A 25,529-nucleotide genomic window follows, 5' to 3' on the forward strand; every position below is an offset into this window, starting at 1 on the left:
ACTGAACTGAACTGAATTGAATTGAGCTGAACTGAACTGAGCTGAAGTGAGCTAAATTGAACTGAACTGAACTGAATATTTTATAAGAGAAGGAAATTAAGAGTTGAGCTGAACTGAACTGAACTGAACTGAGCTGAACTGAACTGAATTTCAACATAAGAGAACAGGCCCTTATATGGACTGATTCACATATGTCTAGTTTTATCTAAATTGAATTGAAAACAAGATATGTGAAGCGCTAAGCCTTAATTAGAACATACTTCACAAGTTCATAATAAAATGTCATTCCATTTTGGAATAAAAAACACAAAATTACTTTATTTTATTTGTCTCAAATTATTTACCATGTAATAACCATGACATTTACATAAGACTTTATGCAAGTAAAAGAAGTAGCAACAAGGAAAAAAAATGAGTGAATAAAGGACCAAACTTAGGGCTTGTTCTACTCTTCAGCTTAATTTCAGTTCAGTTCAGGTTAGCTCCAATCAGTTTAATTCAGTTTATTTCAGCTCCCAATTTCCTTCTCTCATAAACAATTCATTTCAACTCTATTCAGTTCAATTCATTTCAGTTCAGTTCAACTTCAATCAGTTTAGTTTAGCAAATCAGAACAGGCTCAAAAATGAGCGAAATATAAAGAGCATATTGTTTAATACTCAGTAAGCAAATGAGATAATTGAGTAAGATGTTTACACTCCACATAAAAATAGATCAGATAAATCAACTCTTAACTATGAATTGTCCAATCTAATACTCTACGTTATACCAAAATCACATTAGGAGTTCTCCTTGTAAGAAGAACTTCATAACTCAACAATATTTTCTAAATTTTTCTTAACATTAAAAAAGGGTAAAATCTAACATTTGCCTAGATGAGTTAGCTAAAAATGCATGTATAGCTAAAACTATTAATTACACCAATCAATACTTACTTACTTAGGGCATGTTCTCTTCAGTTCAATTCAGTTCATTTCATCTTCAATCAATTCGATTTCTAATTTCTTTATCTCATAAAATATTCAGTTCAATTCAGTACAACTCCAATTAGTTTTGTTTAGTTTATTTCATCTCAGCTCAGTAAATCATAATAGGTCCTTAATTATAGCATGCATTTTCAAATTAATAATACGGAGTAACATTTTAGACAATATTTTAAAATGTTATTTTTTTTTTGAAAGCTTTTAAATTGTTATGTAATAGTACACGAACCCTATTAACATGATTTTTTTTTTAAAAAAAAAGCCGAGTGATTTCCCTAAATAATGCTAAAATACAAATTAATTCCTTATATAAGTCGGTTCAAAAACTATTTCCCACAATACTATCCACGTAGGATCGGTTACTAGGTTTGGAATTTGGGAGTATAGAACCGCTAGTACCATTAGAGGTTCTATATATAGAACCGCTAATACCATTAGAGGTTCTATTATAGAACCGCTAATACCATTAGAGGTTCTATATGTGCATAGAACCTCTACTTTAGTTTTTACTAGCGTCTCTTTATATAGATCCGCTAATGATATTAGAGGTTTTATGTAAATAACCACTAATACCAATAGAGGTTCTATGCATAGAACCGCTAATACCAGTAGAGGTTCTATATTAGTTAAAACCGCCAACAATGTTAGCGGTTTTATACTTGTAAATACCGAACCTTGAAACCAAGCCTACGTAGACGGTATTGTGGAAAATAGTTTTTAACCAATGTATATAAGGAATTAGTTTATATTATTACATTATTTTGGGAAATCACTCAAAAAAATCAAACTATTAACAAGATTTTTTAAAAAATAAATCTATACCAAAATCAATTTCGCGCCTTTTGATATTTCTAGCAAAACCATAAAAATATTGAAATTATTTTAAAATTTATTTATTTATTTTTGTAAAAAGCAACATTTTCTCTCTTTCTCTTTCAATTCTTTCATCATCTTTGACCTGTACTTAGGCGGATGCGACCGCAACTTTAATTCTTTTTTCTCTTTCTCTCTCCTCTTTCTTTTCAGACAATAAAAAGTTAAATTAAAAAATAAAAACAAAACCAAAAAAAAAAAACATTCTCTCTCCTCATTTCCTCTTCTCCTTTCTCCTCCTTCGCCGGAATTCTCGCCGCCGGCAGCCTCTCGCCGCCGTAATTTCTCTCTCCTCCTTCAAACTCCGAGATTTCATTGCTACCTCGAAATTCGTGCAGTTGCTAGTAAAAAGCAAGATTGATCTGCTGTGGGAACTCTGCAATAGAGTTGTTGTAGAGGTGGAAAAGGAAAAGGGTTTTTTTTGGGAAGATAGAATTAGTTAGATCTAGGGTTTTGAAAATTGAATTTTGGGGGAGTATAATTGTGTAATTTCTGGGTTTTTTAGAGTGGGATTTTTGGTCAAGGTTAAGGGGATTTTGTTGAATTTTAATGGTGGTAGTGTAGAAAGAGGATGAAAGGCAGTGATGTTAGAGATCGGAGAGGGAGGCGATTAGTTGAATTTCTCACATGGAATGGCAGATCTTGTTAGTTATGGTAATGCCGATCGTGACATTGAGCAGGTTGTTTTTCTCTCTCCTCAATTTGTTGTTGTTGTTTTTTGTGCTTAATTTGGTTGTTTAAACAAATTTGGTTTTTGGGACGTCGAATTTCAGCTGTATGTGAAAGAATTTAGTTGATTTTGGTGGTCAATTTGAAGTTAATTTTGACTTGGTTGAAATTATAGGAAAGTAGGAAGAATGTAGTTTAATGGGTTTTTATTTTATTTTTATTTTATATTTTTCATTAAATTTTTTTTTGATGAATTTTTTTTTAGAAGTTAGGAAGAATGTAGTATAATGGGTTTTTTTGATGATTTTTATTAGAAATTAGGAAGAATGTAGTATAATGGTTTATTTTTTTTATTTTTGTTTTGATTATTATTGTTTAAAAGTTTTAAAGTTGGGTTCTTTTTAGATTGTGTACTAATTTTGCTTATACATGGTTGGAATTAACTGCATTGTTTACTCAAGGAGGGATATTGAAGAGGGTTTTGAGTAGGATTTACTCTCATATCACATTCCTTTTTTTTTTTTGTTTCGGTACAGCTGGCAAATGCTCGTGTTGTCGTATTAAAAATGGGTTGTGTTATTGTCATCTTCTCTCTAACTGGGAGGGGGGGGGGGGGGGGAATTAGCAACTTTAAGGGGTTTGAAAGATTTTCATAGGTGAGGTTTTAGTAATGTGATGGTGCTGGTCATTGTTTGGCATGCCTATGTAAATTCTGTAACCTATGTACATTTTGTTGATTTTGCTTAGAACCTTAAAAAACGGGTTATGTTTATGATCACGTATAAATATTAATGAATGTGGTTTTAAATCCAGGCGAGCTTTGTTTATTGATAACAGTTTACAAATTCTTGTTCTATGTTTTGAAGAATGTACTTGCAACTTTGGAACATTAGACAATGGTTGCTAGATATATGGACTTATGGAGCACTTCATGAGTTGTGATTCACATGTTTCCGAAGATGTTGGTGTATACTCTTGATTATTGCGACTTATATTATTATCTCTCTTTCCAGCTTGGCATGTCCTAGATTACTCTTGCTTTTATCTATTAACCCTCTTTATTTAAAAGTGTTAATTATGTCGTCAAAATAGTTATTAAGGGCTACTAAATATGCATATATTCTATATAGATTAGGGCCTCATAAACTAATCAGTTTCACTTTTATTTAAAATGCAGGCATTGATAGCTTTGAAGAAAGGTGCTCAGTTGCTTAAATATGGTCGTAAGGGAAAGCCAAAATTTTGTCCGTTTAGACTTTCTAGTGTAAGTTCAGTGCTCTTATTTTTATGTTTCTCAGTTTAGCTGATTGAAAATACTTAGGAGATATGTTGTAGTTTTGTAGAAGAGCTGAATGCTTGAGCTCTTGCCAATATACTGATTAAAGAACTGGGGCCTGTGGGGTTATACTATCCTTTACATTATCTTGTTTGTGTCCATGTATTATTGTTAAAAGAACCGTGGTCTGTTTATGTTGTGTAGTCTTGTAGGAGATATGTTGTAGTCTTGTAGAAGAGCTGAATGGTTCAGCTCTTGCCAATATGCACTTCTGCTTATTCAACATCTATGATGTATGTCTTTACTGAATTTTAAATTTAGGGGCTTAAGTTATGAATATAATGCTCTTTTCAGCTTTTGAATGTGTTTTGGAATAGAACTAATCTATTGAGAAACAAGGGCCGAGTTTGCAAAAATATTGATAGTATTGGTTCATAAGAGCTTATTACTACTATCTTCTTTTTAACAATCACTAGTTTCAAGATCTTAAGAAAGAGAGACGTTAAGATACATGCTCAAAGTCAATCACTTACCACTGGCCTCATGAATGTGTTGCTAGTATGAAGTTTGTTTGACCTAGTGTTGGAATTTGTTTTTAGAATGTGGACTGTTGAGCCCATGAAAAAACCCACATGTGAGTGGAAGTGTTGTCCCACATCAAACAAATATAAAAAATTAAGTATTGGGATGTGTATCCTACATTGAAGAGAAGAGAAAGTGGTGTCCATTTTATAAGGCTAAGAGGCTTCTTCTCCCATGCTATATGGTTTTGAGGTAAAAGCTCCTTGTGGACTTATAAAGTGGACTCTTGTGAAGGTGCGGCTAGGCTTGTTTAACATGGTATTAGAGCTAGGTTGGGTTGGATTGAGTTGTGATATGTGATTATGTGCTAGTAATATGAACAACTCATGTGCAAGGGGGAGGGTTGAATCCATGAACTAACCCACACGTGAGTGAAAGTGTTGCCCCACGTTAATGAAGTGTAAAGTAGAGGGGAATATTGGGATATGTATCCCACATTGAAGAGAAGAGAAAGTTGTGTTCACTTGATAAGGCTAAGGACTAAGGGTTTACTCAGTTCATTGCAATGTAGTTTTAAGGTGGAACCTCATTGGACTTCTGAAGTGAACTCTCATGATGAGTGTGTCACAATGGTGTTTCTTGACTTAAGATTTAGTTGGTTAAGAGGGATTAAAAAAAAGAAAAAAAAAATCTTTTAGCAGAACTGTGTGATGTGTTCTAAGCTAAGTTGGAAAAGTGATGGAAGATAGTAATATTATTGTTGTCCAATAGGCTTGTCTGTTTATCTGATCTGAATTTTTGCGATGGCTTTATCTATTTCATGAAATTGTTTCAATGAATGTTGTAAATCACTTATGGAGTAGTATATGAGAAGTGGAGATTGTTTGACTCATGACATAAGATTAGGCTTAGAATCAGTCAAGTACTGTAAGCTGTAGTTGCAGATCCTAGATGGAGGTCATTAGGTCATATAATCTTGAATGACTAATCTTTACAATTGTAGACTTGTAGTAGTGTGGCATGTGTTGATGTTGGCCTTTAGGAATTTCTGCCATAGAAATGATAAAGAATGATTGATTTTAACATTGGTGCAAATTACAACTGAACTTTAGCCATGCAACTACTAGTGCAACGAGGAAACTTGGTTATACAAATGAAGTTGAAGTGAAGCAACAATTGTTCAATTTTGGATTACTGTGAAATTTCATTAAACAAGATCTAACATCTTCTATTTAAAGTAAACAAACTGTGCTCTGTTGATAATTCTGGGATTTTTATATTTCTTAGTAATTCTTAGTACACATTGACTCATGTCTTAGCTGAATATTAATTTAATTGCAGCGACAAAGTTTATAGAATTAGGACCTGCTTAAGCATATGTGTCTATAGAAGACACTTGTAAGCTGCGCATTCATAGGGTTTCGAAATTGATCATTATTAATTCTTCAATCACTGTTAGCTTATTTTAACTTCTAGTGGGTGGCAATTCGGGTCATTAGGTCGGGTTTGGGTTAGATTTTGGGTTGTGATTAAAAACTATTAAAAATAGTGTAAAACTTAATATTATTACAAAATATGATATTTGGTTCAAATCGGGTCAAATTCGGGTTGTTTAGTGTAGGTTCAAGTCGGTTTATCGGATCGGGTCAGGGATTGCCAGCTATCTTCTTTCTCTGTTCTATCAATCTATTATCCCCGAATGCAAGTTGATGATGCCTTTTAATCATCTACTAAGTTACTCATGTATAGTATATGTTCCTGTCTTCAATTCTAAGCACGTAACATTCTGTTTCATTTATGTTGTAGTGGATTCTTTCGACTCTTAACCTAGTAGATTATTATTGCTAGTCAGATTACCATCTTTATATGTACTTTTTAGCAGATCTCTCTTTTGCTGACCATGAGGTTAACTCTGTAATATGACAGGATGAAACAACATTGATTTGGTTGTCTAGTGGTGGTGAGAAAAGTATAAAGCTATCTTGTGTCTCAAAAGTTATTCCTGGACAAAGAACTGTGAGTTTTATTTTTTGGGTGATACTTGCAAGTATTGGAGTTATACTTGATGTTTTAATAACTTCAACTAAACATGTTCTCTTATATCTGTTTTCCAGGCTGTTTTTAGAAGGTATTTGCGTCCAGACAAGGATTATTTGTCCTTTTCCCTTATATACAATAACGGAAAGCGGTCTCTTGATCTGGTTGGTAACAATGCTTTAGTTATTGTCTTGGTCATAGTGTATCATGTCTGGCTGTGATTAAAAGTTTATTGTGTCTTTCAGATCTGCAAGGAGAAAGTTGAGGCTGAGGTGTGGATTGCTGGTCTCACAGCACTCGTCTCTGCAGGGAAAGGTGGGCGCTCGAAAATTGACGGATGGAATGATGAAGGCCTTTCCTTACAAGTAAACATTTGAAACTATCAAAATCTTGGAAATTTGGTTGCTGTTTCTCATGTTTGTAAATCCAAAGGAATTTTAAGCCAATTTTTTGATAATTGATTGCAGGACAACAAAGATTTGACATCAAGTAGTCCAAGTGACAGCTCTCTTACCTTGACAAGATATCTTAGCTCACCTGAAGACTCTTTTAGTTTTCATAGTGGTTTCTCTCCTAAACATAATCAGTCAAGCAACTTTGTGTCTTCTGAGAAATCACATGTAGCTTCAGAAAATACAAATATGCAAGCAAAAGGATCTGCTTCAGATGTTTTCCGGGTTAGTGTATCTAGTGCACCCAGCACTTCTAGTCATGGATCTGCAGGTGACGATTGTGATGCTCTTGGGGATGTGTACATTTGGGGCGAGGTTATATGTGAGAATTCTTTCAAGGCTGGACCTGATAAAAGTGTAAATTTTGTTAGCACAAGAGCAGATCTTCTACTTCCCAAGCCATTAGAGTCTAATGTTGTTCTGGATGTACACCTCATAGCTTGTGGTGTCCGGCATGCCGCTCTTGTCACAAGGCAAGGTGAAGTTTTCACCTGGGGTGAAGAATCTGGAGGTAGGCTGGGGCATGGTGTGGGGAAGGATGTTTTTCAACCTCGTTTAGTTGAATCTTTAGTTGCTTATAATGTTGATTTTGTTGCATGTGGTGAGTTTCATAGCTGTGCTGTAACAATGTCTGGTGAGTTGTACACATGGGGTGATGGCACTCATAATGCTGGTCTTCTTGGTCATGGTAATGAAGTTAGTCATTGGATACCAAAGAGAATTGCCGGACCTCTTGAAGGTCTCCAAGTGGCTTCTGTAACTTGTGGTCCATGGCATACTGCTTTAATAACATCAACTGGGCAGCTCTTTACATTTGGTGATGGAACCTTTGGTGTCCTAGGCCATGGAGACCGTGAAAATATTCCTTATCCAAGAGAGGTGGATTCTCTGTCAGGTTTGAGGACAATTGCTGTTGCATGTGGGGTTTGGCATACTGCAGCTGTGGTTGAAGTTATCGTAACTCAATCCAGTTCTAGCATTTCATCAGGAAAACTTTTCACTTGGGGTGATGGAGATAAAAATCGTCTTGGTCAAGGTGATAAAGAGCCCCGTCTGAAACCAACTTGTGTGCCATCACTTATTGAATACAACTTTCATAAAGTTGCTTGTGGACATAGTTTAACTGTTGGGTTGACTACAATGGGTCATGTATTTACGATGGGGAGTACTGTTTATGGTCAGCTTGGAAATCCTTTTTCTGACGGGAAACTACCTTGTTTGGTTGAAGATAGGCTTGGTGGTGAAATGGTTGAAGAGATTGCCTGTGGTGCATATCATGTGGCGGTGTTAACATCCAGGAATGAAGTTTACACTTGGGGAAAGGGAGCAAATGGGAGGCTAGGTCATGGAGATATAGAGGACCGAAAGACACCGACCTTGATTGAGGCCTTAAAGGATAGACATGTTAAATATATCACTTGTGGTTCTACTTACACAGCAGCTATATGTCTTCACAAATGGGTATCTGGCGCTGAGCAGTCTCAGTGTTCCTCTTGTAGGCAGGCTTTTGGATTTACTCGAAAAAGGCATAACTGCTACAATTGTGGACTTGTCCACTGTCATTCTTGTAGTTCAAAGAAAGCATTTAGGGCAGCTCTTGCTCCAAATCCTAGTAAACCTTATCGTGTATGTGATACTTGTTTTGCCAAATTGAGTAAAGTTTTGGAAGGTGGCAGCAATAGAGGAAAAAGTTCTGGGCCTCGGCTCTCAGGTGAAAACAAAGATAAATTAGATAAAGCAGAATTAAGATTGTCAAAGTCAATGCTACCTCCCAACCTGGATTTAATTAAACAATTAGATACTAAAGCTGCCAAGCAGGGAAAGAAAGCCGAGACGTTCTCACTGATTCAGACTTCCCAAACGCCTATGTTACAATTGAAGGATGTCGTTTTATCTGGTAGTGCTGATGTAAAGCAGACAATACCAAGGCCAGTAGCTACAACAGCAGCTGCTACTTCCATTTCCAGACCAGTGTCACCTTTCTCACGTAAGCCAAGTCCTCCACGTTCAGCAACTCCAGTTCCTACGACTTCTGGCTTGTCTTTCTCTAAAAGTATTTCTGACAGTTTGAAGAAGACTAATGAACTACTAAATCAAGAAGTAGTTAAATTGCGTGCACAGGTATGTTGTATACCTCCCATGTATGTTTTCTAGCAGTCATTCGAATTAATGCTTTTATCTAATTGGTCTTTATCTGGTAAGGTTGAGAGCTTGCAGCAGCGATGTGAACTTCAAGAGTTGGAGCTTCAAAAATCGTCAAAGAAAACTCAAGAAGCTATGGCGCTTGCTGCAGATGAAACTGCAAAAACTAAAGCTGCTAAGGATGTAATAAAGTCGCTTACTGCACAGGTTCTTATCTGAATCTCTATTTCAACACTTTTTGATATCATTTTATTGAAGTTAATGTTATAATATCTGGCGCTACATAATTGTGCAAGTTTACGAAGCTGAGTTTTATAATTAGTTTATGCTACTTTCAACTTCTAATTGAATTCTTTTTACTAGTAAAACAAATCTCTTCTCTGTTGATCCTTAAGATCTCCTTTGACAATGCGTTGTGCTCTGTTCATCCCTTAGCAAATGTCTCCAAAATCCAATGCTATCCTTCCCATTGTTTGCGCTACCTCTTTATGTTTCATACTATTCCATTCCCTTCTAGAAGGTTTTTTTAGGTAAGCTTGTGATATGCATTAAAAATAATGTTTTGGACCGAGTTTAGTTTTCTCCTTAATTTAGTGATATCTTTGTGTTTAATTCTGTTTTTATGTGGAGGATGCTTCTGTGAAGATAGATTCACAATTATATATATCAATTCTTGTTTCAGCTCAAAGATATGGCTGAGAGGTTGCCACCTGGGGCCTATGATTTAGAAAACATAAAGATGCCACAATTACCAAATGGCTTGGAACCAAATGGTATCCATTCTGCTGATGCAAGCGGAGAGCATGTTTTAAGATCCGATCCTATGAATGGTCCCATCTCCTCATTAACTGGAGTTGATTCATCCACGACAAACGGAACTCAAGGACCTTTACAGTCACCTAGGGAATCATACATGCTCAATGAAAACAGTTACCAGCTGAATGAGAGTTTTGCAGCCTTGAAGGGTAGAGAGGATCAGTTACATGCCAAACTGTCAGCTGCTGCTGGTGGTCTGCAGACATGCAGCAGCAGTGTTTCTGATGCCACTGATGCTCGGTTTTCGGCATCATCTCAAGATGGCTTTAATAGTAGTAGGTCAAAAAGTCCAGTTCCATCAGCAGCTAATAATAATAATCAAGTTGAAGCAGAGTGGATTGAACAGTACGAACCTGGTGTTTATATCACTCTGGTTGCCCTTCGAGATGGAACTAGAGATCTCAAACGAGTGCGCTTCAGGTAAATATTCCAGATTTTTGCGTCTTAATATTTCGTATGGCCCTTGAGAATATGATGACGTTGAGAAAAGTCTGCCTGTTAAAGTTAAACCATGCATTATGCATCTACATCACAAGGCAGTTAATACAATTGATAGAAGAAAATGACGTGGATTTTTTTGTTCATCGAAGATATTTTCACTACATTATTCACGTCATTTTGTAAATTGGTTAATTCAAGATGCATTACCTAAATCATCAATTAAGAAACATTGTGTTAAATGAGCTACCTCTTTGAAACATGTCATCATAAAATCACTTTAAATTTAGCGGTCTATATATGCCAAGGTTTGACATATCTTTCCATCAATGCAGCCGAAGAAGATTCGGGGAACACCAGGCGGAAACATGGTGGTCGGAGAATCGTGAAAAGGTGTATGAAAGGTACAATGTTCGCGGGTCTGACAAGTCATCTGTTTCTGGACAAACAGCAAGAAGATCAGATGGAGCCATGTCTCCGGCATCCTCTTACAACTAGCCGATGACTGTAGGTAGATAGTGACCCTGTAATTATTGGGATGCCTTTTTGCAAAGAATTGGCTATGATATTGACAGAGTAAATCACATTCTTCTGCCCCTCTAGAATTTTTGATTATTTTTTTTACACTTCATTTTAGCCTTTTGGGGGTTAAGCTACACCTTTTGACCTGTTAATTGTCATATTAGTGTATATAAATTATTCATTGCGAGAAAAATGGGATGTATGTAGCTAGTTTAACGTCAATGTCTCCTATTTACCCGATCATCCCTTGTTATTCTCCTCTTATTTTGGAGATTGTTTTGATGAATTCCAATCTGTCTCTTTCCCTCAAAACTTGGGATGGCTTGCTGTGTTTTTTTTTTTTTTTTTGTTTTTTTTGTTTTTTTTGTTTTCCTTTTATTAGGCAACCCCTTAACTAGCATAGGGTGGTTTCAAAATTATGGAACGGATGGAGTATAAATAATATTGCGTAAATGTAGAATGAATTTAATGTGTATTTGTATGGCTTCAAATTTTCCATTTTATTAATCTACATCTGAATCTCTGATACAAATTTTTTTTAAACAAGTGCATCACTTTGACGTTGTGCTCAATTTATATACTACATCCGTTACAAGTTATCTGTAACGATTTGACATAAAGCAGATTGGAAAATGTCTAATCGTTGCACATAACCTGTAACGGAGGTAGTATTACTTCGTATATACGAAGTATTAACTTTGACTTAATATTGTATCTTCACATTACTAATTTATAAATATAAGTAATATTATTGTTTTTATTTATGATGTGTTAACAGTTCACTTTTTTCACATTTACTAATGTGAAACTTTGAACATATATTACATTTGTAAATGTTTTTAAAATTTGATGTTTTGGTACAATACATGTTTACAAAGCATATAGTTTTCTCTTTTCTTATACAATTATAAGGCAAAAACCAACAAACGTATTGATGATGTTCATTAAAATGACAAAAAAGTGCACATATTAAATAGAGATTACTCCGTACTAAATTATACTAATTGACGCATGATTTTGGCATGCATTTTTTTTTTTTTTATTTATTTATAGTTTGGGTATTGCTACGAGGAGTTCCCACCGCCTTTGGCAAGTGGACTAATCTCCAACGGGAGTTTGCATGGGTACCTCGATGGGCAACATCCCTCCCAGTAGGAATTTTTTCCATACCCAAGGCTTGAATCCGAGACCTTGATTAAGGAGCAAGAGGCCCTTAACCACTCACGCCAACCCCATTGGTATTTCAAAGTTAATATCATTTTAGAAAATACGTTAAATTGTTATTAAAGACCCCAAGAGCGCTCATTAGCACTTAGGAAAAAAGGTTGTATCATAATTTTTTGGAAGGAAATTCTATACGGTGAATTATACATCAGAAAAAAAAATTAAGTTTAAAGCACATCAGATAAGCAAAAATTAAATGCCATTCAAAAAAAAAAAAAAAAAGTTAATCAATCAATAATCAATAACTTAATACTAAAAGCGAAATTAGTGATGACACATGTCATTCAATGATTATAAATTTTCCCTCCACTCTTTATCTTTCCTTATGAAAAATATTTATAGCCTATACGAGTAATATTTACTTTCCAGTTTTACGATTATATTTTTGCCATACGCACACAAACGAAATATTTTTGAATGTATATATTTTACTGTAATTCTTTTTTTTAAGCATATAATTGTTAAATTAATGTTGTAATTCGCTATATAAGTTATTAAAAATCCGTGCATGGCACGGGACTTTAACTAGTTATACATATATTTAGATCGATGTTGACAATAGTTGTTGTATTTAAGGTTAATATCATGATCATGCCCATCATCATCATTGTAAATACGGTTTTTTATTTTTTTTTTTTTTTTTTTTTTTTTTTTTTTGTGTCAGGTACATAAACAGTAATTAGGATAACCTTCTTCCAAAAAGTGTCTTAATGAGTTCGTACAATAATGCCTTATACTTTTATTACTGTAACATAGGCCATGTTTGGTAATTGGTTTTTTAATGGCTTTTTGGTTAGCTTTTGGCTTTTGACTTTTTTAGGTGGTCAAACAGCCAAAAAATGTGTTTGGTAATTGGCTTTTTAGTCAGCGAAAAAGCTGGCTTTTAAGCCAAAATGAAAAAAGCTGCTTTGAATAGCTTTTTTGTTGGCTTTTGGCTTGTTGACCCACAAATTATCTAATAAACAACCAACAACCAACAATTAATTTACCAAACACTTTTATAAACAGTCAACTTAAACAACCAATTTCAAAAGCCATTATAAACAGCCAAACATTCCATCTAGTCAAACAAACCAAGTGAACCAGCCAACAGTTAACCGCCAAAATCTGTTTTGTGATTGACTTCTTGATAGATAGTACGTATAAATGTATAATTGTATAGCATCATCCATGAGTAGTGTTTCGGGTGAGCTTCGATGTTATAAGTCTTGGCATCCGTAAAGGTTTACCGTCTAATTGAGTATCTGCACAGTCAGCGCAAATTAGCTAATCCTCGAGTTTATTCGGGGATAACCGCTCTGATGCTACAGTCAGCAATTTGATGAAAGGAGAGAGAGAGAGAGAGAGAGAGAGAGAGATTCTACCTTAATAATGAAATGTACTTGGGTATTTATAGAAAGACAACTAAGCTGGTGCCAGCTATCGACATAAGGTGACAAGTTTGACTTTGTAGGCAGCAGGTGCCTACGTGGTCGAAAGCAGCTCTCCACGTTGCCTAGAGTAAGACCGTTATGGAGAATAAGCCGATATAGACAATAACGGATAACTAACAGTGTAACATATTTTTATGACTAATCTCTAACGGTGTCGACTCCATCCCGTATAAGTACATGAATTTTTTGAGCTAAGTACGGAATACTATATCAATTTGGTACATTGGTTAAATTGGTTGGATCACATAGAAAAAGTCAATGCAATTTCTAACGAGAGAGCTAATAAAAGTTAATAATACCGAACAAGACAGATTTTGGCCAGACAACAATTAATATGTCCGTTCGTAGTAAGTGTACATAGCATGTTCGCATGAAAAACCGACCCAAGGTGTTACAAGATACGGACTACATAAGTAAATACTATCAATAACTGGAAATATACTATCAATCAATAATAACATAATACTAAAACAGACACCAGGAATAACACGTGTCACTTCCTAGTACTGTTCTTTTCCCTCCATTTTTTTTTTTATTCATGCACTCCCTAAGAAAATACAGTGCGTCCCTATTAGTAACCCCTAAAGTAACCCTTCAAGTAACTCCTAAAGTAACCCTTCAAGTAACCCTCCAAGTAACTAACCCCACTTAAGTAACCCCTCTAATAACCCCCAAGTAATCCCTCAAGTAACCCCTGACCAGATCGGACCAAGTAACCCCTGACCGGACCTATTATCCCCTAACCAAGTAAGTAACCACTAATCCTATACCACCTCAAAGCCTTATACTCCACCACACCACCAACAACTCCCGTACCGACTGCCCCACGCCACCAGCCCCTAACCCTGATCCACCCACCCTAACACTGACCAAACCCAAACCCATACCCAAAACCCACCCTAACCACCAACAACTACGCGCAGCAACAACACTGCCACCAACTTCCAAAACCCACCCTAACCACCACGTCACCACCAACCACGCCCAGCAACCCACACTTAGCCCCCGATGCGCCATCGCAGTTTTCTCAATCTCCTTCAAATCTGCGGTTCACCACAAAGAAGACGAAGATGACAGCGGAGGTCACCAATTCATCAACCGCGAAAACTTATTGAATGGAGGAAATAAGAATGAAAATGATGAATTGGTACCTGGATTGCTGAAATTTGGGGGAAATATAAAGGTTTGGATCTTCGAATTTAGTCGCAATTCACAGTAATTTCCTTCAAATCGATCTGCAATTCATCACAATGAACACGAAGACGACGGTGGAGGTCAGTTTGGCTAGCGATTTCTGTGACAAAGAAGTCAAAGATGACGGCGATGGCGGGGTTCTGGGTTAATTTGGCCGGGCAAAGACAAAGATGACGGCGGAGATGATGGAGGTCTGGGTTGATAAGGCCAGCAAAGACGAAGACGACGACGGAGATGATGGAGGTATGGGATGGAGGTGATGGAGGCCTGGGTTGATTAAGGTTTAAAGGTGATTATTGTGGCTGGCCGGCCACATATGAAACTTTCATTACTTTCTAATTGTGATTCACTTTCTTAAAAAAAAATAATTCACCAACTCATGATCTCATGTAATTCAGATTATAGAAAATTAAATTGATGTTCACTTATTTGCCATATCTTTTATTGTCGTGTAAAAAATATTATTCTATTATCTTTTACTTTTTTTGGTGTTACACTTAGTACACCCTTTGGTCTAATTCAGATTTGGGGTTCAATTCTAGGTATAAATCAAGATTCAAACCTTTTGATTTCATTCAAAAATATGAGGATTTTTTTTGACAGATTTAAAATTAATATTATAATTAATTGTAAAATTTTGTGAAAAATGTGCACTGCACGGGGCTTATTCCAATAACTTTATTGTAAGCTTGCTTGTAAAGTTGAATAACAATAAGGTTTTAAAATTTATAATTAACTATCCTTTTGGTCCGTTCAATGCACGGGTTCTTATCTAGGTTATTTCATATGTAGGTATGTTTTTCAATAGTTGAAACTTTTGATATGAAATACGAAGTAATTGTTTCATTGCTAAAACTTAAAAGGAAAAAAAGAATGAGGATAGAACTGTGGAAAAAGAAAAGGAATTTATTAGATACATATATATACATGAAGATTTTAGGATATGAAATGACATATTGGTTTAATTTATATTTTAAGTCTATTAGTTGAAAAGACAATTTTTATATAATTCAATTCATATGTTTATGTGATGTATATTAATTGGTTTAATTTTATTTTATTATGATGGAAATGAAACACTTCATTTTTTTAATTGAATTTGCAAGTTATAGAATGTATAAAGACTTAAACAAAAAGATCAAAAGGGGTGACATGTGTCATATGTGGTAGTGAGTGGCTTGTAATGACATGTGTCATATGAAAAATTATGGTTTGTGTTTTTAAATACTAAGTATAGATGAATTCGGGTTTTACCCATTAGACGAAGAGAGATCAGTCAACTTCACAAGATTAAATGCGCTTTATTATAAAATTATATCACAATATTATTATGATTTATGTAGCCTCTAAACCTTATAGCTTGAAAATGGAGTAAAGCATACAACTACTCCCTAAACTTTGCCAAATGTTGCACTTTAGTCACTAAACTCTTAAAAGTTGCAATTTACTCACTACTCAGGTGGCTGGAGGTCATTTTTCAAGTAGTAACCTGACATAGCAGGTTAACTCCCTAAACTTTGCCTAAACTATTATACTAATAGGTAAACTCCCTAAACTTTGATATTTTTTAAAAATATTTTTTTAATTTAACAATCTAATCATACATTTGTAAGCTAATGGGAACTAACTAAATTTTTGACTTGGAAAAAAAAAAAAAAAAATTCATTTTTTTCCTTTGCACTAGTTTGGTTCTTTTTTTTTTTTCGTTTTTTTTAAAAAATAAAAAATAAAATTAGATGATCCAATTAACATCAGAGTAGAAAGAATGATTTACCAAATCAAACAATTAGGAATCATTGTTCTTCGAACAAGATGAGCATATTCATTGTGTGCCATTATATATCACATATTAATTAGTTTGGTTGTCTTTTCTTCAAAAAAAAAAAAAATTGTTTGAATGTTTGATTTATCATACACATTAAACTCAATAAAATTTATAATTAGCAGGCTCTAGTAGAGAACCTAGTACTAAAAATCCCTTATCGCCTCCTTATAAAAAAAACTCTCATTGTCGTATGAATTTGCAGTTGCGTGCGTTTATTAAAAAAAAAATACTTAAAGTTCCAAATTTTGTGAAACGAACATGATCTAGAAAAAAAGTTTAGAATTTTTTTGTGATGTTGAAATTAAGATTGCTTAATAGCGCGTGGTTGTTTACTTATATTAGTACGTGGCTATAAAATATTCTAACTAAAACAACAAATAAAAAAAATAAAAAACCAAAAATATATAAAAAAAAAACCCAAAAATATTGAACTATAGTTGTTGGAGTATATATATAGCTGTTGTTAGAATTTTATTACATAATAATCGTTTTTTTAATAATAATAATAATTATTATTATTATTATTATTATTATTATTGTTTTTGTAATGACTAGCTAATCAAAAATCATGTGAGGAAGTTTAGGGAGTTGTCAGAAAGTTTAGGGAGTTCTTGCATTTTACCTGTTATTGAAGGTCAAAACTCAAGTGAGTGAGTGATTTGCAACTTTTGAAAGTTTAGTGAGTGATCCGCAACTTTGTGCAAAGTTTAGGGAGTAGTTGTGTAGTTTACTCCTTGAAAATGTGTCTTCTCTTATACGGAGTATCTATGTGAGACATTCACTCATGACATACATCATGGGAACTTTAACTTAAGAAGCTTCGGCAATTCCTAGTTTTTACCTGAGAGGTCCCTCAGATCAGCGCATAATTAACCGTCCTTACTTCCTTTTTCCATCGGCAGAAGCTTCACCACCTTCATAGTGTAGGATTCACACTTTTTGAGTTTCTCGGTTACATGATTTGAGCTTTGTTGAGAATTATACATGATTTTTAAAAGGAAAAATTGTGAAAAAAAACAAAAAAATATCACATTTGATCGGTCGTCTATAAATAAAAATGATTTTTTATTTAATTATAATCCTAAAATAATACTTCATACAACGTATCACTTTTGAAAGAGAAAAAAATTTGTATACATACAGTCAGTGGCGGATCCAGGAATCCTAACTAGGGGTAGCACTGGACAATTAAATTAACAATATAATGGCATTGTAACGTAATATAATCAGCCAACAAAGTACGTTAAATTTTGAATATAATGCGTTGTGTAGTCGTACAATAATTAACAATTAAATTCAAACATTTATATTGACAAGGTTATTATTTTTTTTAAAGCATGTTATTTTTTTTTTGCAAATAATTTATATTCTAGATATCAATTATACTATGACAAATTTTCCACCTATTTATTTATTTTTATTTTTTAAGTCAAAGTTGCTTATGAATTTATATGGAAAACTTTGGCATAAATTTTTCCTATGCACGTATGCTAATGTAAAATTTTGACTGAAAATATCTTTAAAAATAAAATTATAACAATTGAATATTAATAAATTTTTCGTTGAGACAATACTAACATGTACTCACGTTCTATATTTATTCTGATGTATAAATCACAAACATTAGTCAAAGTGAATTAGATTACTTGTGTAAAAAGTCAAAACATTTCATTTACTTAAACACAGATGGAGACATCATAGAGTATGATTTTTTTTATATTCATTTTAGTGTAAATTTTCATACTAATATATAAACAAGATATAATAGTGGCCAAATAATTGCAATAAATATCATGTAATGAAAATAAGAAGAATGTCATTGAATATAACGGAGAGAGTATTTCATATTATTATGAGGATTGTTTATAAAAGGTGTGAAAATGGAAAAAGAAATTTATCTTGGAAAGATAATAATAGGTAATAGCTTATCATTGTGTTGATGGAAGTAGAAATTCATTTGAGTTTAAAAAGAAAAAAAAAAAAACAACTAAGGGGTCTCGAACCCATGACCTTGAGGAGAACAAACACATTTCACCATTCTTCTTCCTCACCACTGAACCAATGCTGAAGTTAGTTAATAAATATACGGATTATAATCTTCATATAAATATCAAGGTAGCTTTTTTCAGAAAAAACAGTTTTATTTTTTATTTTATTTTTTTTTTTTTTTTGTAGGGGTAGCACGTGCCCCCTAGGCGTTAACGTGGATCCGCCTCTGTGTACAGTAATGTTACTATACATCGAGATAACCTTTATTGAATTTAGCCATTTAGGGTAACTTTTATCATTAAAGCATAAATAACTTTTATTTATATCAGGATAACTTATATATATTGGATAACTTTCATTCATTATAAGGTAACTTTTTGATCATTTTAAGGTAACAATATAAAGGATTTACAATATTTTACTGTAAATTCGGTTTTTTTAAAGGAAAAATTGCTCCCATTAATCTGAACTTTGCCTCGTCCGCCCAAATTAATCCCAACTTTCGTTTATTATCTATCACTCCCAACTTTACCGGTCATTTAACCTGATATAGCAAGTCACCAGACACGTGTCCTCACGTGATAGGTAAAAAAAAAATTAAAAAAAAAGAAAAATAAAATAAAAACAAAAATTTTTAAAAAATAAAAAACAATTACCAAACCCAGCCCCCTACCCCTATCCCGGTAAACACCCCTCCCCCACCCCCACCCCGCCGGAAAATCGCCCCCACCCCCAAAAAACTCTCCACCGCTGCCGGAAAAAGGCGCCCACCACTCCCCCGGCCTGAAAAACCCACCTAATCTTCCCCATCCCTTTTCTCGTTGCACCTATTATTAGCAATCACCACCGCAATCAACCCTTCTCACGCCCACCGCACCACCTCTGCTCCCAGCCATCGTCACCAAAATCACCACAAATCGCGCGCAGCAGCCCCAATTAGCAACCCACTGCTTCACCATGACCCGCAACCACCCTCAACAAGTGTTCGACAATTCGAACAGAGCAGCCCATGTTCGTCGCAAGCGCGGCCTCTGCCATCGTGGGGGTTCCTTTCCTTTCCCCTACTTTGGTGCACGAGAGAAGAGAGATAGTGGGGGCATGGGGCTGTTGCTTTGGGTGGCCGGTGCTCCGGGGGAAGGGGGTGGCTGGCTGCGGGCTGCCGTTGGGTATTGGGTGGTTTAGTATAGTTTTTTTTTTCTTTTTTTTTGTTTTGTTTTTGTTTTTGTTTTTGTTTTTGTTTTTTTTTTTACTTTTGAACCAATCAGGTTGCGACACGTGTGCAACTAATGTCAAGTCAGCAAAATTGACCTCTTCAACTGGTTCCAAATCATTTGGGTGCAATAAAAATTAATACCCCCTAAAGTTGGGAGTGATAGATAATAAACGAAAGTTGGGATTAATTTGGGCGGACGAGGCAAAGTTCAGATTAATGGGAGCAATTTTTCCTTTTTTAAATGTTTGTCTTTGAAATATATCTGCCTTAAATAGGTCGTAATTGTTGGTGACCTAGTTATTTAACATGCTAAGTGTGACACGTGGTGCCCGCTGTTTAATTTTAATTAACATATTTACCCCTGATTATTATTATTTATAAATCCATATGTTTAGGTTTTTTTTTTTTTTTTTTTTTTTTTTTTTTTTTTTTTGACCTCCATCAAATTAGAATCTTAAAGGCTAAAATGACAACCGTAACCTTAATTGAATAGTTTTAGCGACAAATAAATTGAAACAATTTTCAGGCTATCATGAAAACAAGACATTGATTATATATGGAATTATTATTTTTTTTCAATTTTGACCTTAAGTATTAAAATGTCCCCCCCAAACCTTAACTGATAATGTTTTAGCACATAAATTGAGACAGTTTGCACCATGGTATAATTAAGGGTTATAATGTTAATAAATGTTCTATATCTTTTATATAATTGCAGAGTCAATTCACCGCAACTCTCCAAACCTCGAACTCTCAATTCTCATGCATTCTCACACTTTTTATTTATTTTGGAATTAACTTATAAATAACCGCTACAATTTCAAATCAACATGAAAAAAATCCATAATTTCTTTTCCCAAAAAAAAAAAAAAAAAAAAACTCTATAACTTCCCCTTATACTATTTTTTCCCCCTAAATTTACATATATCCCGTGCATTAGCACGGATACATTCTAGTATAATGCAAGAGATTTATTTCGTACTATATTTCTTGGAGTACTATTAAACTATTTGTTTTACAAAAGTGTAAATTATTTACTTTGTACTAACTCTGTCCCTTAATGCTTGTGACAATTATTATTTCAACATGATGTAAGGGGTTGCAAAAATATGCCCTTTTGTATGCATGACTAGCATGAGGCGTGATGAGGGGGTAAAAGTGTAATAAAAATATCATCTCAAAAATAGGTGTGTCTTTCTTGTTTACTCTTCCTAGTCATTCCTTGAAATATAATTAATGTGTAAGTGTAAACACAGATAAATATAGGAACGAACTTATTGGAGAAAGGGTGAAGAATAAAAAAGAACATGGTAATAACTAATAGCTACATGCTAATCGTTGTATTAATTCAAATTCGATCTGTTTGCTCATTAATTTCTTATTGTCAAAAAAAATTTAGTAGCATACTATATAGACATAAAACTCTCAATTGTATATGTCGCAACGCTTGCAATTAAGCCCTATTATCCTATTTCTTATTGTTGATTGAACAAAAATCATTTCTAAATAAAAGCATAAACGCTTTAAAAGCTACGTACAAAGTAGTAATTTTATATACTTGTAAATAATTACAATTACTTACATAAATCTCATAATATAATAAGGCATGGATATTTTCCAATAAACAAGAACAACAAATAGAAAATCAGAGCAATATGTATGATATAAATGTCATCTAATCATCTTTTCATAAATATACTCCATATTACATACCTACTTACATATATGCATGCAACTATGCAAGAGAGTAATACCTACTATGAAGGTGGTGAAGCCTCTAAACCTAAACTATTGTGACGTTGAGATGGGCCGGATGGGGGAGGAAGTGATCCTTTGGGCTTCAAGCTCGAAAACATGGTCATCGAAAGCTCGTTCCTTGGGCTGGGCTTCATGACTTTGAAAACAGTTTGCCTTGATCCATAAGCAATCCCAAGAGATAAAGAAGTACAGTATATAAGTAGTAGCAATACCTTAAGCATGTAAAATAATGAACTTCTTATTCTCATCTTTCCAAATTAATAAAATGGTTGCTTTATTTGTATGTAGTATAACTATCAACGTGCCTTAAGCATATGGGCATGACCTAAAATCTAGCTAGGAGAGTTGGAGGAATTAAATGTATAAATTAGTATATTTATGGCAAATATGGTGTGATTTGAAGAATGGAATATTATTTTGTTACAATAGATGAATGAAAGGAATTGATTGATGATGAATCTCTCTTGAAAATGGATGGATAACACACTAACACGATTTAGTCTTATGAAGAATTTTTCATATTTTTGAGATATGGTATATATAAGGGTGTTTTGAGAATTTTCGGTTAACTAAGGTATTATTAAAATGAAAAAAAAAACTCGAGGTTGAATAATTTTACACATTTCAGGAGTTATCGTAGGTGATAGCTCCCAGATGATAGATTGTAGCATATGGTGGGGTTGGGAGCATTTATGTTGGGCAAGGGAAATAAATGCAAGGTTCACAAACATAGTATATTTTCATGTGTGTGGGGGTTGAAAAGATTTGGTGGCTCCAAAATTTGTTAGTATGGGTTAGTGGGGGGCTATTAAATGCGACGACTAGTATTTTCAGGTTAATAAAAAACTTTATAGTACTAGATGATGTGAAGATTATAATAATATAAAACTTTGTTGGTTAATAAAAAACTTTATAGTACTAGATGATATGAAGATTATAATAATAATATGAAAACATAGTACATACTAATTAAGAGAAATATTGCATGTGATAGAACTAGGTAGTGGGATTTATTGTTCAATTATGGAATTCTTTAATAGTCGGTTGAAATTTAGGAATCATTAGATAAATGTAAAATCAATAAATCACTTTATTCGTGTGTGAAATCAGTTAAATTAGTGCAAATTACTATGTTACACGATATACTATTATTAGTATAACAATCAACAATTTCTGATTTGGGATTGGATGTAGGAGTGGAAGATGATTTGTCCTATGAGTGAATTTGTATTAATATAATTTTTGACTCTTAGGTTGAAGGTAAGGAAGGTGATTATGAGTGCTTATTAGTGGATCAATTATCATCTTTCTATTCATGTTCGTTTTAGTGTAGTGTTTACCTACGAGTCATCCTTTGTAAAAATTGTAATACTCTCACTTTTTCATAAATATATCATATCATATAACTAATATATAAAGCTAAACTTTTAGCCAGGCGACGAGACAACGACACTTGGCGTTCCAACTTTTAGCCAAGTGTCGTGCCAAGTAGGATAGAGTTATATAGAATTCAATTTGTAGGATAAAAAAGGTAGTTTAGAATTATATTTTCAATCAAATTTGGATAGAATTTTAGGATAAAATTGTTAATTTAGAGTTTTATTTTTTTATAAAGTACCAATATTTCATATGTACAAATTGAATTATAATAAAAAAAAATTAGATTATAACTCTCATAAATTATCATATAAATTTTTTTTTTGTATCATAATATTTTTTTGGAAAATTTATTTTTTGTATCATAATATTTTTTTGGAGCGAAGGAATTAGTTCAAAATGTACCACATCCATGGTTTATAATATATTCTAATCAATTAAAATAATATACTTCACAATCTAATATAATTTTAGTACCGTGTGTAGACCTGTCAATCAGGTCGGGTCACGAGTCATTTCAGACAGGGTCAAAAAATATTTTCACCAATATTATTATTATTTGTCATTACATGTCTACAAGTTTAAATCGTCACAAAACACGTCAATTCCTAACTAATTTTGTATCAATGATATGTTTTAAAATTTGACATATAGATTAAAATATATCTTTAAATTTAATAAACAACCCGGGCATCGCACGGGCACAAAACTAGTAACTAATATATAAAGCTAAACTTTTAGCTAGGTCACAAGGCAGCGATACTTGGCGTTCCAATTTTTCGCCAGGCCAAGTGTCGTCCCACGTTAGATAGATTTAAATAGACTTCATAAGATAGAATTTTAGGACAAAATTGTTGGGTTAGAGTTTTATTTCGATAAAATACCAATATTTCAGACGTACAAATTGAATTATAATTTTATTCAAAAAAATTATTAGATTATAATTCTAAAAAATTATCATATAAATTTATTTTTTTGTATCATAATATTTTTTGGAACGAATGAAGTAGTTCAAAGCGTAAATCATCCATTTATAATATGTACTAATCGGTTAAAATAACAAATATACTTCACAATCTAATAGAATTTTATTACTATATAGACCTGTTAAGTCTGGTCATGGGTTAACTCGAACTATAAATTTATCTTAAAATTCAATAAACAATCCGGATTTCGCCGGGGTACAAAACTAGTTTATGTTTAATTTTTACGTGGTCAAATATATACAAGCTTGACAACCTATAATAAATTATATTTCGGTTATAAGAATAAATTAACATATGATAAGAATATATGTTGCATTTTTTTTTATTTACTGTTTATATAATCCATTTTTTCATAATTCTTACTTAGATGAAACTAAATGAATTAAAGGTCAAAGGTACACTTGTACGTAGGACTTGAAGTTGCGTATCATATGAACATTGGAACATCATTAAGAATAGAGGGAACAATAATTGATTATTACACCGCTGTTAAATTGTGACTTGAAATCTAGTAGGGCTGACTTTGAACGCTTATATCTCTCAAACTACGACTAATTTTGAGGTGATTCAAGTTGGAGGTGATAGCTTGGTTCAAGAGCTTTCCAACGATAGGTCATATGCCCAATTCCGATAAGAAACGAGAAAGTTATGACCGTTTTACAAAAACCTGACGAATCTAGAAATTTGCAACGAGGCTGCGAGCTATAGCTCGGCCCTATGAGGACTTGCGGCAGGCATGACTAGCTGCCGAGCTATACCTCGGTAGTTAGGTTATTCTAGGATAATTTATGGAATATTTCCTAAAATTATATCTTTTCTATGACGACTATTTGAGTATACTTGGGGAACATTCTTAGGGTTTTATTAGGGTTTCCTTGTGTTATAAAAGGACCCTTTAGTCGATCAATTAGATCATACCTTATTGAGCCATTAGATTTAAGACTCCTTGTATTATTCTCCTGTTTCTTTCTCCATTATAGTGAAAAAGCTCTCGAATCCCCCACCCGTGGATGTAGGTCTATTTTGACCGAACCACGTAAATCCTTGTGTTCTTTGTTTATCTTCTTTATTGCTTTTCTCGTTCTTAATTTCATTGACTTGTTCCGCATTAATCAAACATAATTACACCCTAATTTCCTAACAACCGCAATAAATTATCATCTTGAGTTCTTTTAAATATCAAGTTTTGAAACTCCTAATAACATACAAGCTAAGTATTGCATCATACTTTAAATTTTCTAACATCTAACCTTCTCACGCTTGTAAATGTATACAACTAATTAACTATACTCGTTAATATCTCTAGTTAACAAAATAAACTAACATGATTAAATTACACATAAATATTTTTTTTTGGTTGTGTATAAATTTCAAACGATGATAAAAAAGAGATTCTGTTTTTGTAGTTAGATAAGGTTGTTGAAGTAGAAGTGTGTATTAATTGCCGACTATGATCAAGATAGGTAGTGTTCTATCAAAGTCCTGCGACAGGAAATGTTGTCGCTTGGAAGAGACCATTATTGTAGTTTATGGCGTTTTTTCGTTGAGGAAATATGCAACTGCTTTGGTCGGCAGTTATGTAGGGTCACCTTTTGTTGATTCTTCCACAATGTTCCTATTTTGATTATCAAATTTACCATTTTCGTTTGATAAGGTAGATCATATTTTAGTTGACTAGTTATCAAAGATTGTAAAATAAGAAAGGTTTCTTATTGTTAAATTATGAATAGTGGTGTTTTACACGAAATACAATAGTAAAAAACAACCTTTTTACCATTTTGTAATCTTATATGTGATGCG

At 33.5% G+C, this 25,529-nt stretch overlaps 1 protein-coding gene across 1 annotated transcript; it reads left to right on the plus strand.

The window, feature by feature from the left end:
* Positions 1–2,049: 2,049 nt before the first annotated feature.
* On the plus strand, positions 2,050–10,952 carry LOC145639151 (PH, RCC1 and FYVE domains-containing protein 1-like). The gene is made up of 9 exons (XM_081690315.1): positions 2,050–2,536; positions 3,703–3,789; positions 6,250–6,339; positions 6,438–6,524; positions 6,606–6,725; positions 6,828–8,933; positions 9,015–9,161; positions 9,637–10,190; positions 10,544–10,952. Exons 1-9 carry the CDS (start codon positions 2,489–2,491, stop codon positions 10,704–10,706), a joined length of 3,402 nt encoding a protein of 1,133 aa, XP_081546441.1. The 5' UTR covers positions 2,050–2,488; the 3' UTR covers positions 10,707–10,952.
* Positions 10,953–25,529: the final 14,577 nt, after the last annotated feature.

Source organism: Chenopodium album, chromosome 7 (assembly GCF_948465745.1).
Source record: "Chenopodium album chromosome 7, dcCheAlbu1.1, whole genome shotgun sequence".
In the NCBI taxonomy this organism is placed as follows: domain Eukaryota; kingdom Viridiplantae; phylum Streptophyta; class Magnoliopsida; order Caryophyllales; family Amaranthaceae; genus Chenopodium; species Chenopodium album.

What these genes read in the sequence shown, in the direction of transcription:
- LOC145639151 (XM_081690315.1), top strand. Translation starts at nt 2,489, where the DNA reads ATGGCAGATCTTGTTAGTTATGGTAATGCCGATCGTGACATTGAGCAG. An exon ending in GAAAGCGGTCTCTTGATCTG is followed by an intron (nt 6,525 to 6,605) that starts GTTGGTAACAAT and finishes TGTGTCTTTCAG; the next exon opens with ATCTGCAAGGAGAAAGTTGA. An exon ending in TAGTTAAATTGCGTGCACAG is followed by an intron (nt 8,934 to 9,014) that starts GTATGTTGTATA and finishes TTATCTGGTAAG; the next exon opens with GTTGAGAGCTTGCAGCAGCG.